This window comes from Gavia stellata, chromosome 1, assembly GCF_030936135.1.
Source record: "Gavia stellata isolate bGavSte3 chromosome 1, bGavSte3.hap2, whole genome shotgun sequence".
NCBI lineage: Eukaryota > Metazoa > Chordata > Aves > Gaviiformes > Gaviidae > Gavia > Gavia stellata.
The window spans coordinates 101,809,398-101,825,095 of record NC_082594.1 but is presented as its reverse complement, the minus strand read 5'-3'; the positions used below and the strand labels follow the sequence as shown (position 1 = coordinate 101,825,095).

General features: G+C 46.7%; 1 protein-coding gene across 1 annotated transcript; it reads left to right on the top strand.

Moving 5' to 3' along the window:
• Positions 1 to 1,914: 1,914 nt before the first annotated feature.
• LOC132317212 (polysialoglycoprotein-like) lies at positions 1,915 to 3,608 on the top strand. The gene is made up of 2 exons (XM_059818832.1): positions 1,915 to 3,486; positions 3,543 to 3,608. The coding sequence occupies exons 1-2, from the start codon at positions 1,915 to 1,917 to the stop codon at positions 3,606 to 3,608; spliced, it is 1,638 nt and encodes a 545-aa protein (XP_059674815.1).
• Positions 3,609 to 15,698: the final 12,090 nt, after the last annotated feature.

The window sequence follows — 15,698 nt, the reverse complement described above, 5'->3', positions numbered from 1 at the left end:
TAAGAGAGAAGTGAAATAATTGCCTTATGATGGGTCCAGCTGCAAGACCTCCGTTGCTAGATGCTGAGCCCCCATTCCTAAATCTTCAAGAAACATCCCATCTGACCATGACTGCCCCTCTTCGTTTGTCTCACTGGCAATGCACCTCTGGGTAAACGTAATTGCTATGAAAAATAGCTGCAGGATTGTTTATTTATTTGTCTGTTTGATTATTTTTATCAGAGCAGGTATCTGACCTGATGGAATGTTTTATTCTATAGTATTTCCCATCTCCTGTTGGCTGTGTCTTCTCCCTTCCTACCCATTCCAAAACCCTGTGTTCAGTCTGTCGCTGCTCTTTCCACTCTCAAATATAAAGAAGTGATTTTATGTACACATACATAAAACTGTTTAACTGCATGGGTTTTTAAATATGATACCTCACTCCTGTCAGCTAACTTTTCCATCCACTCTTCTCTCGGCACCTAGAAAACTAGGACTATTATCAGTTCAAATAGCATAAGTAATGCTTTCACATAAATCACTTCTGAGAAGAATGGGACTAGAGCAGGCTGCATTTTCTAGGAAATTACTTCTTGCCTACAAGCAAAACTACTGAAGCTTATCCTCACACCTGAACCTGCTGATCGTCTTTTTCGCCTCCATAAGCCAGCGAAATTACCAAAAGTGTGAAAAGATGTCTTTTACCTGGAACAGAAGGCGGCCTGCGGGATGAATCTGCAGCTGCCTGACCCAAACTGAAAGTTACCGCTTCTTTCACACCAGCTGCCTGCTCTGCGCAGAACACGGTATTTCTCATCACACCTAAATGCACTGCAAACCCTTGCAGAGGTGCATAGTGCTTGACATGGTCACATACGAAGGAAAGCTACTTAAAAGTATGCGAATTAGTTTTTTTTACACAGAGTGTTTCGATGTTCCCTCTTACAACTTTTGCAAGTTGATAAGAATACATTTTCCTTCTTAACAATGTTTGGTGCAGCCCAGAGACAGCTTGGGAATACGCTTCAGATACTACGTAGCTGTTGACGTCAGGTATTGGTTCATCTGTATTTTTAAGAAACTCTGCAAGGCTGTCGGGGCTGTGCCAGTTTCAGTGCACCAGCAGCAGTGGGGGTATTAGTGGTTCCCTTCCTAAACCTGGGTTTGGAAAATGGCATCCCTCTCCTTGTTCTGGTGGCCAGCAAACCCTCGGCCCCTGGGTGGCTGTCAGCCCCACCTGCCAGCGGGCCCAGGGCTTGTGGGTGCCAGGCTGGTGGCTGGGGAGAGCAGCACCGAGGCCGTGAGCAGCAGCCAAGGGGAAAAGCAGGGGCAGAAACGGGGCTCGGGGGGGGGCTTTGGGTGGGAGGCGAGGCCCAGGCAGGGCAGGCAGCAGGTGCTTGGCAGGCATGGCATGCCCAGCCAGCCTCGGTGGGGCCACTGGAGGTGGGGGGGGTGGGGTGGGGGGGTGGGCAAGCTTTTTGGCCACTCTTTGCAGAGGCTCCAGTCCCGCTGAGCAGCTGCAGGCAGCCGGCGGGTAGGGAGGAGATGGCCGGGGGAGGCCTGGCAGCGCTCGGTGCCACCACGGTCACTCTCTCGCCACCTCCTCCCGTGCCAGCTGCAGCCAAAATCAGATCAGAAGAGGAGGGATTTACCGGGGCGGGCGAGGGACTCGCTGGCATTGCCCTGTGCGGGGGGGGCGCGGGAGGAGGAGCGCGGGCACCTTTGGCTGCCACCCCCACGCACAGACTCACACACGCACACGCACATACACGCGCGGCCCCGGGAGCGGCCGTGCGCAGGCGCCGCCGTCCTCCCCGTCGGTGTCCGGCGGTGATCCGCGGCAGCGGCGGCTCTGCTGGTCCGCGCTCGTGCCGGCGGCCGGACGCGCCCGCCCCGCTGCGCTCTTGGGCAGCGGCCCCGGGGGAGGCCGGCATGGCGGAGAGCCCGGGGCGGCCCGGCGCCCCGCCGCCGGAGGGGAGCGACGTCCCGCAGGAAGGAGGCGATGAGGAAGCGGTGGCGGCGGAGGAGCCGCAGCCCGGGGTGCCTCCCGAGGGGGCTGCGGAGCCCCCGGATGCTCCCCCCCCCGGCGAGGCGCCGCAGCTGAGCGAGGAGGCGGTGGCTGGGCAGGAGCCGGCCGCGGCGGCGGTGCCCCGCGGGGACAGCGGCGGGACGGGGAGCGTCTTCCCCCGAGGGGCGGCGGAGACCTCAGGCGGGCCGGGCGCGGGGCAGCAGGCTCCGGCGAGGGCTGAGCAGCGAGACCCCGCCGGGGGTGCCCCGTCGGGCGAGGGTCTGCCGGGAGGGGAGCCGACGGCGGCGGTCGCAGGGGTAGACGCTCCCGAGGGCTCCGCGCCGGCGAGGGCAGACCCCGAGGAGGCGGCGGTGGCCCCGACGGGGACGGACCCCGAGGAGGCAGCGCCGGCGGGTACAGACCCCGAGGACGCGGCCATGGCCCCGTCGGGGACGGAGCCCGAAGAGGTGGAGGCGGCCCCGTCGGGGACAGACCCCGAGGAGGCGGTGAGGGAGGCAGCCCCGTCGGGTACAGACCCCGAGGACGCGGCCATGGCCCCGTCGGGGACGGAGCCCGAAGAGGTGGAGGCGGCCCCGTCGGGGACAGACCCCGAGGAGGCGGTGAGGGAGGCAGCCCCGTCGGGGACAGACCCCGAGGAAATGGTGGCGACAGCCCCGTCGGGGACGGAGCCCGAGGAGGCGAAGGCGACAGCCCCGTCGGGGACAGACCCCGAGGAAATGGTGGCGACAGCCCCGTCGGGGACAGAGCCCGAGAAGGCGGTGAGTGAGGAAGCCCCGTCGGGGACAGACCTCGAAGAGGCGAAGGCGACAGCCCCGTCGGGTACAGGCCCCGAGGAAATGGTGGCGACAGCCTCGTCGGGGACAGAGCCCGAGAAGGCGGTGAGTGAGGAAGCCCCGTCGGGGACAGACCTCGAAGAGGTGGAGGCGCCAGCCCAGTCGGGGGCAGACCCCGAAGAGGCGCTAAGGCAGGCAGTCCCGGAGGGGACAGACCCCGAGGAGGCTGCGGTGACAGCTCCGGCGGGGACGGACCCCGAGGTTGTGGTGCGGGAGGCAGCCCCGGCAGGGACAGTCCCCGAGGAGACGGCGGCCCCGGCGGGGACCGAGGTGGCTCCCGAGAGCCGCGGGGAAGCGGAGGCGGCGATGCCGGCCGGCAGGGAGGCCGACGGTGGACGCCGGTCGCCGGGCGGCCCCGACGGCGAGGACGGAGCGGAGACGCCGGGGGCGGAGCGGGGAGCCGGTGCCCCGGCGGTGACAGGAAAGGGGAGCGTGGCCTCGGGCGCAAGGGAAGGCAGCGCTGTGGCGGCGGGGCAGCGCGGAGGGTCCCCGGGTCCCGAGGGCAGCGACTGGGACGCGGCAGGTCGGAGCCTGAACGGCGTGCAGGGCCGGGAGGAGGACGAGACGGGCTCGCCGGCCGCCCTGGAGGAAGAAGAGGAGGATGAGGAGAAGCAGGAATATGACATTTCCCTCTTCGTCAAGGTAGGGTGTGAGGGACTGCTGGGGAAACCTGGGTTCATAACTCTCCCCTCCTCCAGGAGCTCTGGGCAGCTCCTGTGATGAGTGGCACTTATATCTGGCAGGCAAAAGTCCAGCCTGGCTAAGGTGTTTTGGTTATTAACACCCAAAATAAACCTGCCTCTGGCTCCTCATTCCTTCTGCGGGCGGCAGGCAGGATGGGACAGGGCTTCCCGCATGGTGGCTGAAGGCCAGCATTGCCTGTCCCCTTGGCCCTGGGAGCTGGTGGTACCACTCAACCCAGAACCCAGAGAAGCACAGACCTGACCTGCAAGGTGGTTTCCCCCTTGGCTTTCCCTCATGGGCTCTGTGCTGCATTACTTCAGGTTTCTCTAGGTTTAAATGGAAGGGGTATGCAGGGATCTCAGTTTTGGTGGACTCAGGGGCTTTCCTGTGCCCTCTTCACTGTGGGGCTGGGACCTAGCAGCATCTGTTTGGAATTGGTAGCTGCGACTTGTGACATAAGGAGTTCTCAAGAGATTTTAAGATCTTCAGAGTACAGCAAGAAGGGCACACAGCACGTCATGGGGGCTGAGGGGGAAGAAACTGGAAAATACAATTTAAAATGTGATATTGGGATTTTCCAACATGAGCTATGGTCAACATTTAGATAACTGCCCCAAAGTTTGGCAAGGCTGGATTCAGAGAGTCAGTAAACTGCCCAGCAGTGTAGCATCCCTTGTAATTGTCCAGTTTGTGCATGTTTGGGCAGGGAAGATTTAGATTAGAGGGAAATGGACAAAAAGAGAAAAATTGTAATGGTCTTAAAACTAATTTCTGGTATTTTATAGTGTGGAGCTTTAGAGTTTCTTCTTAGCCTGTGCCTGGGATCCCACCAAAATCAGTGGGACTTGGCATGGAAACAGCATCCATCCACAGAGACGAAGTATCAGAGGTGAAATTTCTGTGTGTAGAAACCATCCTAAGGTGGTTTTCTTCCCTCTTCTCTGACCTCTCTGGACTAAATAAAGTGTGGAGCAGGGTGGGATATTTTTCTCAGAGTAGACCTAAAACTAAGGAACTAAAGCTAGGGAAGCAGAAGGCATTTGGGACCCTCTCCACTACAAGCCATGCCTCACATGCAAATAGTGCACCTCCTGAGTTGGCCAAGGCTGCTTCTGTAGCAGCTGGAATTAACCATGAAAGAAAAACTCATCGCCAGCCCTCTGGGTGAGGGGGGTTAGGGCTGAAGCAATGTTTATGCCTTGATTTATCCCACCTTAGTGCACGCTCCTTTTTTTCAAGGCTGAGCCTCCTTCAAAGTATTGTTACTTGAAAAAGGCTGCGGAATGCTCTGAAGCTTACACATAGCAGTGTCTGATGTGCTGGATAACGCCATACTGGAAAGATGAATGATAATAACGGCTGACGTTGGTGAATGCTCCCCAGCCAGTCCCCAGTTTAAGCAATTCCTTAGCACACAGACTGGGATGGATTCTGTGGTCTAAAGGCAACTCTGTGCGTCAGGTTGGTGTACAGTAGCTAGCTGATAATGCTGGAGCCGAAATCTGTGATTTTGTGTCAAACAGCTGGACCTGTTACTGTTGAGCCTGGCAGAGATGATTTACAGACTTTCTGGCTCACAGATAAACAGCCCCCTTTGCAGGGATGCTTTTGTAACTTATTTATTCCCAGTTTATGCTCTTATATCCATCAGGGAATGCTGGGAAGTGGCAGAGGACTAAAGTCATAAAGGCTACTTGTGCATTACTGCACCTGGTAAACGCTTTATGGAAGAACAATGTGGCCAAAATTAGAGAGCAGACTATAATAAGAGCATCTGTTGTGACTCTGTAGTCCCCAAATATTAGGATTAAGCATGGTTTTTGAACATATTTATGAATTATTAAAGACAGAAGAAGGAACATTTTCATGATTGACTTAGCATTAGTAACTTAAGAACACCTTGAAAATATTACAGCTGCTCTTCTAATTATTTCAGTGGAGCAGTATTACAAAGCTTGAATATTTTACCTCACCTGGAGCTAGAGTTTTTTTTTTAGTTTGAGATGGCACAAGTTCCTCCAGCTCAATGCAAGAAAAAAACGCCTACTGGAGAGCTCAGCATCTCCCCACTCACCAAAATGTGCTGGTGCCGCAGCACTGGGAAATGAGAAGCACCTCTCTTTCCTGCTCTTGGGAGAGTTCATGTTCATGCTGCTCTTGCTGTCTGTCACCTGGAGACATGCTCGCTGTCTTTCTACCCTTCTCTTGGCAGCGGGAAAGGGGATATAGAAAGGGGGAGACTGTGGTGGCTTAAAGTAGTTTTTAAGAGCACACACATAATGCTATGCTTAAATAGGTGCTGATGTATTTTGATGGAGAAAAGGGGAAGAGTATATTACAATATGGGACAGCGTGAACTCTGGCGTTTGGGGATTATTGAGTGTCTGTACCTGGCCACAGCATGTGGTCCACAGACATGATGCTCCTTCCTGAGCAAGTGCTAAAACTCAAGGGTTAAGGAAGTGAGAAGACGATCCAAACTGAATGCAAACATTTGTTTCCAGCCTGAAACACCTCCCTTCACATGAATGTTTCTAATGCATGTGACCATCCCTCTTATGCTCTATTATATCACTATTCTATGCCTACCTATTAGCTCTTACGTGCTTTTGAGATGTTGACACCCACCTTTACTTTGCAGGGGTTGCTGACCTCTTTCACCCTTCTGCTGCATTTCTCAGCAAGCACCTTGTCTACTTCCTCCCATGCAGCTGGGGGCTTCCTTGTAAATATATTATCCATCATCTCCCTGACCTTCTTCAAACGTCTAATTAAAACTCTACCCTTCTGTAATGCCACTGGAAACTGGGCAGTGATTAGGCTGTTTAAAATCCTGAGATCATTGTTTGTCCTGTTCAGTATGACCCTAATTTTTTTGTCATCCCTATTTCTGTTTGTTTCACCTGCCTGTTGATTTTTGGCTTACTTGTAAATGGTCAAGGTAAAGATTGTCTGCCTGTTATCTGTGCCTGCATGCACAGTGCTAGAGATAGGAGGTCTGTGCCATGATTTGATAGCACTCTACAAATACAGAGGAATGTTAAAAGCAAGTCCCATAATAGGAGAAAACTCCCAAGGAAATAATACAGTAGTAGTAATTGAATGATCCTCGCAGTTTCCCTGCTAGGGAGCATTCCACTAGACTTGGCAGACATTAAAGTTCCTGGTAGTCTTTCAGTAATAACGTTTTAAGAATAACAAACAGAAGCATCACCATCAGAAAGAAACTTTTCAGATATAACTGTATGATGAGCAGTGTTTCTTGTTTTTACTGTTGTTGATCAAGCTTGTTCTTTTTAGAGCATTTGTTGTGTTCTTTTTTTTTCTCTTCTGCTTTCCGCCGCTTTGTATTCGTTCATTTAATTTTGCATATATGTATTTTAATATTGTGAATATTGTGTCATCTCGTGCCTCCCAAGGTGGGGTGGGTGGCAAAATTCCTGGTAGCTCCACAAGCATGGGTACCAGCAACTGTGCTTTTAAGCTGATTTGGGTTGCTATGCAGTGCTGTTTAGTTTGAATTCAGACACCCAGGGTTCAATGTTGACATCTCATGCTACTTGAGATACTCTAGCACTTAGCAGGGTTAGCAGCATTTATGGGTGATAATGTCCTTCTGGACCAGTAGCTCAATGCTGGACAGGCTACAGTAAGGCATCTCCAAAAACAGCAGACATCTGTGTTTGGGCAACTGAACTGTGCCCTTGATGAAGCTGAACTACATAGGACTCCTTGGCTATAAGAGCAAGACCATATCAAAATTGCTTTGAGGGTTTCACTAGGCACCTATTTGATTTCCATTTTCCCATGAAACAACATGTACTATGTATTTCCTTTCGATAGTAATATTTGATGTTTCTGGTGTTCCAAAGTCAAATGTTTGCAAAGGTCATCCAGATATACTTTCCGATCGGTCTTTGGTAATTCAGGTGAGCATATCTGGCACCTTAGGTAGGACACCTTGTGGATGTTGAAGCTTGCTAGCTCGTCTTCTAAGGTCAATGGTATATGTAGGCTTTGTTTTTTTTCCTTCTGTGGCAAAAGCTCTTTATTTGTCAGAAGATGTTTGTAAATGACAACATAAATTTATGTTACTATTTGAATATAGCAGAACTCTCACCAAAATGGTTCAGTTAATTTTAAGCAATTTAAACATATATGTAAGACTTAAGAGTTTATTTCTAAATTAAAAAAACCCTTCCAAGGTTGCCTACCAATCAGGTTTAAATTTTCTTACAGACAGAAAACTTAAACACCAAAAAACCCTTCCAAGGTTGCCTACCAATCAGGTTTAAATTTTCTTACAGACAGAAAACTTAAACACCAGAATCACAACTGCAGATTTCATCATTGTGAAGATTTGTAGGGATAGGGATTTATCTGTAAGTGCTGAACACAAACAGTCGGCCAAACAACCCAGCTTCAGTACAAGGCCTTCTCTGAAATTGCTCATCTTCCAAAACAATTCTTGCTTAGTTTCTAGGTTAAATGGTATATAGTAAAAGCTGACCATGAGCCTAAGGTAATAGATTTTATCCAACGAAAAGTAATAGGCTTTATTCAGTTTTGTGACATTCTTGGCCTCTAAATCAAAGTCATTTATTTTCATTAGGAGAGTTATTTCATTCCTACCAGGGACCAAGGTTACATTACTGATATGGAATTTCCTTGCACCGTTCCTGAGACGTGCTTGACTGGCTTGACATACTTAGACCTGCGCTGAATTATCGAAAGTGCTGATAATCAAGAAGGTAAAAGCTGTAAGTAGAGACATAGGAATAACAGGTGCTTGCATCTGTGCCTCCAAACACCACAGTTAACACAGCCAACTTAAATGGTAATGGGTGTTTCATACTAGAGCACAAAAAAGAATCTCCTTTTCTGTGATGTGACAGATCTGTGGTTTGTATATAACTTATATTTAAAGTATAAACTGAACTTCTGGGCTTTAAGTGCTGTAGGTAAGTCCAGGGGCAGCAGGAGCTCAGATCCCTGGAAAAACCTCCTAGCCTGTATGCCCATTCAGTGGACTCTCTGCTGTACCTGATGCTGGATGTAAACATTTACAGTATAATCACTGAGTAGGTATTTGTGCTTAAGATCCTGATTTTTGCTCATCAGTGCAATCGGTCTGTAAATCAGTTAGGTGAGTATGGTTTATAAGGAGAATAGCTGACATCCTGTATCAAAATGAAAGTAGGCAGGTGTTTACTGTCCTTTTTTAGGGTAGATTCACTGTAGGAGCCCAGTATTTAGATGACCTCAGGAAGGTGAGAGTAAAGATTTGTGTGGAGTTACACTAGCTTTGTGTTTATGGATTAAAAGCAGTTTTGGGGGAAATTTAGGTATTGGGTATTTATTGAAGCAAAGGGAACTACCCAAAGCTTTCCAAAGGTGAGCGCATTGGATTTGTGTGATGCTATAGAAGGACAAATTGTTGTGGAATGAGTAGGGAAGCATTTGGTATGGTTTGGGCAATGGTAGGAAACAGACGGCTTCTCTTTCCCTTCATCCCTACCAGCGCTGCTGCATTTCACTTTCCATCAAAACCACGCTGTATTTTCCCTGAGGAACACATCTGCTCCTTTCTCCTCACTCTCTGGTTTTCTCCTTCTTGAGCTACATTTCGTGTACCTCCTTCAGAAGTAGGAGCTTTTCTCAGGTGCCACATTGCTGCCACTAAAATTCTGTCATTTCTTCATACTTGTTACCCTCCACCATTGTTTTGGATATTCTGTTTTCCAGTTGGCTATGAGGCCTGTCTGCTTTTATAACTGAGTAGTTACGAAAGTTATCCCAGACTAAGGAAAAACGTCATTCAGGAGAGATCCCCTCCCCTGGAGCAGAGCACGAGCACGGCGTAGGCTAGATCTGCTGAAACCAGAATCAAACCGAAGCTGGTTGGGACTGAGCCTTGTGGGACTGACGGGCAAAACCAGCATAGCCCCGCTTCTATGGCTGCTGGTTAATTAGCTCTTTGTACAGTGATTTTGATTCTTTGACTATATACAGCTGTACACAAAGTACCAAATCAGCAGAGGTGTGTTTGTTCAAAGACATTTTGCGGTTCTGTTCCCTGTTTTGTCGTACAAAGCAGGAAGCTGGCTTCCTACCCATGGGTATTTGCCCTTTCTCTGCTACTTTTTTTCAGCAGGAATATGGCAATTTCGGGTTCCCTAATGCAGCTTAAGAGGAACTGGCATTATAAATTCCTTTCATAACTCTTCAGGTTATTGTGTGTGCTGGGTGCACCTGCAGCAGTTTTTCTGGGAGCTGAGTATGCTTCCAGCAGTCTTCAATAAAATTGTGCTTGGGAGACTTTGGTTTGAAAGGCAATGATACAAATCTTTTTTTCTGAAAGAGCTATGCAAATTTTTTGAATGTGCAATCTTTTTCATTTTTACTCCTTATGCTTTCCTTTCTGGCTGTTCAGGGTGTCACCTTTTTAGACCTTAGACGGCTAAAAAGAAACAAGGTTCCTTGGAGCCGCTGAGTAAAGAATAGCTTTGAAAACTACACCAAAGTTAGTTTTGCTGCTTTGCTCCTGGAGGGATACTTAATGGAGCAGTAGCACATGCTGTTTGTTTATGCCAGTGTCAGTTCTGACCACTGAGAAGCCAAGCCCTGTTCCAGGCAGACACAAACCAACAGATAGACATAAGTGATCAGAAATGTGAAGTTGCATCTAATTTTTCTTTTGTAAGATCTAGTCATACTTCTTGGAGTCATCTTTTTGTCAATGCTTTGGAAGTCCTAAAACTGCATGTGCACATAGGATTGTACAATCCTTAAGCATCTATTTATCCTTAGTGTAACTGCAGATCTCTGCAGTTTGCAGGCTTGTTTTAGGCAAAAAAAGTTTTGAAATAAAGTAAATGTCTTCCAAGCTACATTCCTAGACCTTTTCCTATTTTTATTTACTCTCACCTCACTGCTTCAGTAAAGCACCTCACCATGTGTTTTACTTTAAGCACAAGCTTAAAGCCACGTGCTATTTAAGCCCTTCACTAAACAGGGGACGCTTTCCTGATTCAGTCCTGGGGCACAGCTTGTATTTCTTGCTGGCTGAAACCACCAGAAACTTCTGATGAGATCAGCCTGCTGCCCAAAATCCAACCGTACTGCTTCTGCTCCTTGAGTTTTGTCTTCATTAAAAGGCTGATCTTACCTGTGATCATCACAGACCAAGGACAAGGATGGAAGTTTTCCTTGTCTGCTTTCTGCCTTCAGTCCCTGGTTGTCTGAAGTGAACCTTCATTTCATAAATCCTGTTGGAGAGCTGCCGCCTTCTTCAGAAACGTTGATGACTGCTGCATGAGGTGATTGCCATGCAGCTGTGCCTGAGAACTTTAATGCTGTCTCTACGTTTAATTTGAGGCTTGATTCATATTTATATATAGATGAATAACAAACCAGTCTACAGGACTCATGGTATTCACAATTATAAAACGCTAGAGTGTGGTGAATGATTTTCTGGGCGAGGGGAGGAAAGGGATTTGGCCAATTAGTTGCAAAATATAACTATACTCAAATTATTAATAAATTCAGGTGAAATTTTAGAAATGGTCTTCATTAAATAAAAATTAAGAGGAAATATTACCTGTCAGTGTTAGGTGTAGATTCATTGACAAGGGGTTTAGTCACAGTTGCCAAAATGGAGGAGGCAGCAGTAGCTGCATCATTAGCCCTGTACTTAGGACACCGATGTGGGATGCGGTGATTGAGGTTGTGATGTTACCTGGAGCATAAGTGAAAGATTAGTGTGCGTCCCTCTCCCAAGCCAGTGCCATAGACACAGAGTTACAGAGTTATTCCTGGTCTCTCTTTGACACCAGCAACATATAACAATTACCTGCAAAGTGAACTGGCATCAGAAAGGTAAAATGCAAGGAGCCAAGCATATCCAGCAACATTATGGTTAGGCAACGTATGGTTTATTTGCTGTTACTTCCTATCGTAGCAGTATGTAGATTTTCAATGGTATTTAGTAGCCTCTGGTTCCCACGGATTTCGGGATTGCTTGTGGAATAAGAGATGCGTTACCCACGTCCTTTGAGAAACCAGACTGTGATAGGCATTAAAAAGATGAAAACGTATTGTGTCCCCTTCCCAGCATGGGTATAACAAATCATGCCCAGTCCACTTAGGAATCTGGATTTTGGTTTTATTAGCATCCCTAACAGTAAAAATAAACCATTTTTTGTGGATTAAAAAAAGTCTAATTCTATTTATTAGATAACTTTAATACTAAACCAATTTTTTCCTCCTTGTCTTCTTCCATTTGAAATCAGTTCTCTCCAGCACTTCCTGCCCTGTTCGCAGGAAGAGGATTAGGCAGCCTTGTGATTGTTCCACTTCCACAAACAATTCTGCCTTTTTGGTCTCTTCACCTTGACGGGTACCAGCCAGGGTTAGCCATCCCAGGGACTCTGCATTTCAGCCTTTCTTACAGTCTTGTACAGAATCCATGCAAAATCATATTTTTGGCTCTTCTTAGAAGTTAGTTTAAATATTGTGAAGCAGAAGTGATAATGGAAATTATTAATATGACCACACTTTTTTGGGATGCTTATCTCAGGTGAAGTCGCTTTGAATTGGTGGCTGTATACTTTCTGGCAAGAGACAGGCTCCTCCTCCTCAGAGATATTAAAGGGAGTAAAGCAGTGAAAGGAAATATTATACATACTTTATGGAAGGGGAAGTGAAACATGGAGACTTATTCCTGTGCCATCGCTGACTGTATTCCCTGTGTCTCCCCTAAAGAGGTCCTACTGCTTCTTTTAAATTGCATGTGCCTCTGACTCTGCCCAAGGAGTGTAAGTAAATGCCATGTGAAGGTTACATGATTATTTTCTTGCTCAGATAATAAAATGTCATGCTGTGGTAAGGACTTGTATGCATTTCCATTTGCAATGTCTGATAATTTGCTGATAAAATCCTGAACAAGTCCAGTGACTCCGTTCCAGTTGCTTTCAATAACACCCGCCTTGTCAGCAGGGAAGTGTTTTAATTCCTTCATTAAAATATTTAGTTTCTTAAAGCAAACAGTGGCAGCTTGTATAGCCTGTCACCGACACAGCCGTCGGAGGCTTTCCCCGAGAGGAGGGCACCCGTCGCAGCCTTTTCCCTGCGAGGAGCCCAGACTCGCACGTCGGCCAGCTGCGGGATGTGCCACATGCCGGGAGATGGTTAGTGTGAAGCGTCACAGACAGGCAGAGGTGCAAAGGGGATATTTCCCATCTTGGTTTTTCCCTCTTCATATACTGAAATTTTAGCATATATTTGAATATTCAAAATAGACTGGAAATATAATTGTTGCAGAACAAAGTAAACTACAGCAGGACTGGAGTCACACATGCACGCCCTTTCTCAACTTATTCAAATGGCATAGTTACAAAGAAGTTAAACATTTACTCAGATTTCCGAAAAATTCTCATTTGTGTCTTGGAGAATCATTGACATTTACCTGGTAGTCATTTTTGAACTTATTTTTAAAAGCTCTTACAGAACCTGAGCATTTTGTAAAAAATGAAGTTTCTTCCCATGATGGTGGCAGATAAAACTCGAAACAGGATCCAAATATACCCTAAAAGCTTAAAAATTTCAGGTTGTATGCTGCCTACAGGAACGAACATGCTAACAAGCCCCTCGGCAAAACCATCAGTCTCCTTTTTGCCAGGAGCTCCCCCGGGGCCCGGGACCTCAGGGACAGTCCTTATTTTGGGGAATAGCAGTGTTACAGCTGTAGACACTGCGGCTGATTGGTTTGCAGTATGATTCATGCAGTACATCTTTATTTAAAAACTGTATTGTAATCAGCAATACTGTGTTTCTCATAGTTTCCAAAAGTCTGTAAAATTTGAATTTACTCTGGTAAGGGAAGGAATAGAGTCCAGCCCCTTCTCTCTCAAGCTAATGGGTTTTTGCTGGTATTTGTGCCCAGTTTTTAACTGCTCTTTCAGGACATGTTTTTACCAGTTCTCACTGGAGCTGACAGGTTTTTTATGTAATATTTTACCTGGTCATTTGATTTGTTTTTTACTTGGACCGAAACATCACATACTGTTAGTGGGGGAAAAAACCCACAAAACCAAATCCCTCTTTTCATCTTTCACCTTCACCTCTTGATTTAAATGTCAGAGTTAGGAATACCATGGGCAAATTATTTTCTTAAGCTTTCAATGACCTACTCCCTGAAGCTGCATAAAATAGTTTATTTATTTGGTTATTTCTTATTTATTTACCTATTTGTTTACAACACAAATCACAGATACTTTATATATGTGCTAAGTTTTTGCATTTAGATTGAAATAACATGGCTGTGTGTCGCAGGTTAAGTATCATATGGTGAAGTGTAAAACAGGATGTGTCATTGAAATACCAATTAATCTGTTTTTCCCAGACCTATAATGTGTTTGAGAATATAATGCTCTTTTGTTGAAGTAATTCCCTGTAGGAATTTAAAAAGGATATAAGATTTTTGTCTCCATGTAGAATGTTCAGCTGGCATCTTGCCATGTTATTAAATACGGATTAGAAATAGCATTGAGGTATTTAAACATAATTCTTGTAACAGGATAAATAGCTAATAGCATTTGGTTTGCTGCTTGTGCGCTTGTGACCCGGTAATGTTCCCATTAACACAAACACAGACGCCATGAACTCTGTAGGTAGAATTCACAGCAGAAGGAAATTCGGGTTTTGAACTAGTTGGTATAAGATTAAAGCCAGTGATCTGTAACTGGGCGGCGTTTCCCAGCTCTGATTTTCACCTGTATTCAGTTAAAAGGCTCTCTGTTTTCTTAGACTACTGGCAGGTTTTTGAAAAAAATCTTGAATCTTAAAATTAAAGAATGGATAAGGATTAGGGGGAGTGATCTTTTTGAGGGCTGTGTATTTTTATTAATTAGCTGGCACATTTCTGTTGTGGTTAAAGTGGATGATGGCATTCCCTCTCTTCACTTCAGGGGGAGTGGAGCGGGGGGCACCTCTGCAGACATTCCCCTTTGCCTCTGCTGAAAACCTTCTCTTCTGAATAAACCACTTGATTTTTATTTTTATTTCTTTTTTACAAGCAATGGAGATTTTGTCATATCTCCCATTAAAATAAAATGGCTTCTGTTTCGGAGGAGTGGCAATCATTATTTACATTGCTTTGAAAAGTCTCGGTCACTGTGCGTGAGTCATAGACATATAATTCATTATCATCCTGTACTGAAAAAGTAAACGAATAGCGATGACTGAAAGTAATGCTATTTTGAGTGAGACATAAAACAAGTATAATTCATGCAATATGCCAGTTACTTGTGTAGGAGAAAGATATTCCTAAATTGGGCAAGATTAATTTAAACCCCACTAAATTGTAGCTGAAGTTTTTCAGTCTTTGCTAGCCACCAGTTAATTTTCCTATTTATTTTTACATTTAATTTTCCTTGCCTTACCTCTGTTCTCCTTGCCGTGCACAGTTCCAGGAAGCTTGCTTGCCTTGTAAAATAAGAGATAAGTAAGTAATAATGCATTGATAATTATAATGGGATAAAGTACTATTTGCTGAAGGAATTTTCCAAGCTGTTGTAGGAAAAACGTGAACTGCCACAGAAGGTCACTGTATTCATGTATTGTTGCTGGGGGCCAGGCATCTAAAAAACAGTAGAAAGGATGTTTACTTTGCCTTAAAGCATTTAGTATCTGGCCAAGAAAAGGCTGTGTAACTGCTTTACTATGACCCCGCGATGGAAACCTGGGAAAATGCTGAATTTTGCCCAGCTCTCTACCAGGGCTTGCTGGCCCCCCTCCCTCGGTGCCCGGCTGCAGGAGATGTGCCACGGGAAGCCCCGCAGGCCACTTCCCGGGTGGGCATCCCTGAGAGGCAGGAGCGGGATACAAAGATCTCCTCTCAAAGCCAAAGCAGCCCCAGGGAAACCTCTTTCTGATGCCCCCCAAATGCTGGTGTTGCCACAGGAGAATCCGATTTCCCTTTCCCCCTCCCTGCAGTGCCGCGTGAGAGGATCTGCTCGTGCAAGGAGCCTCCTCCAGACAGCTCTGCTTGGGATGGCCAGCCTTATTGCTCAACTATTTATTAATTATTTAAGCAAATTATTGGTGAGCTCGCGAAGCAGTGGATTCCTGGTTGCTTATGGCTTTTGCATTATTACCACATGCTTACTGTG

Excerpts from the sequence above, each read along its gene's own strand:
- LOC132317212 (XM_059818832.1), top strand. The coding sequence starts at position 1,915 with ATGGCGGAGAGCCCGGGGCGGCCCGGCGCCCCGCCGCCGGAGGGGAGC. Across the intron at positions 3,487-3,542 it reads ACATTTCCCTCTTCGTCAAG|GAGCTCTGGGCAGCTCCTGT; the intron begins GTAGGGTGTGAG and ends CCCCTCCTCCAG.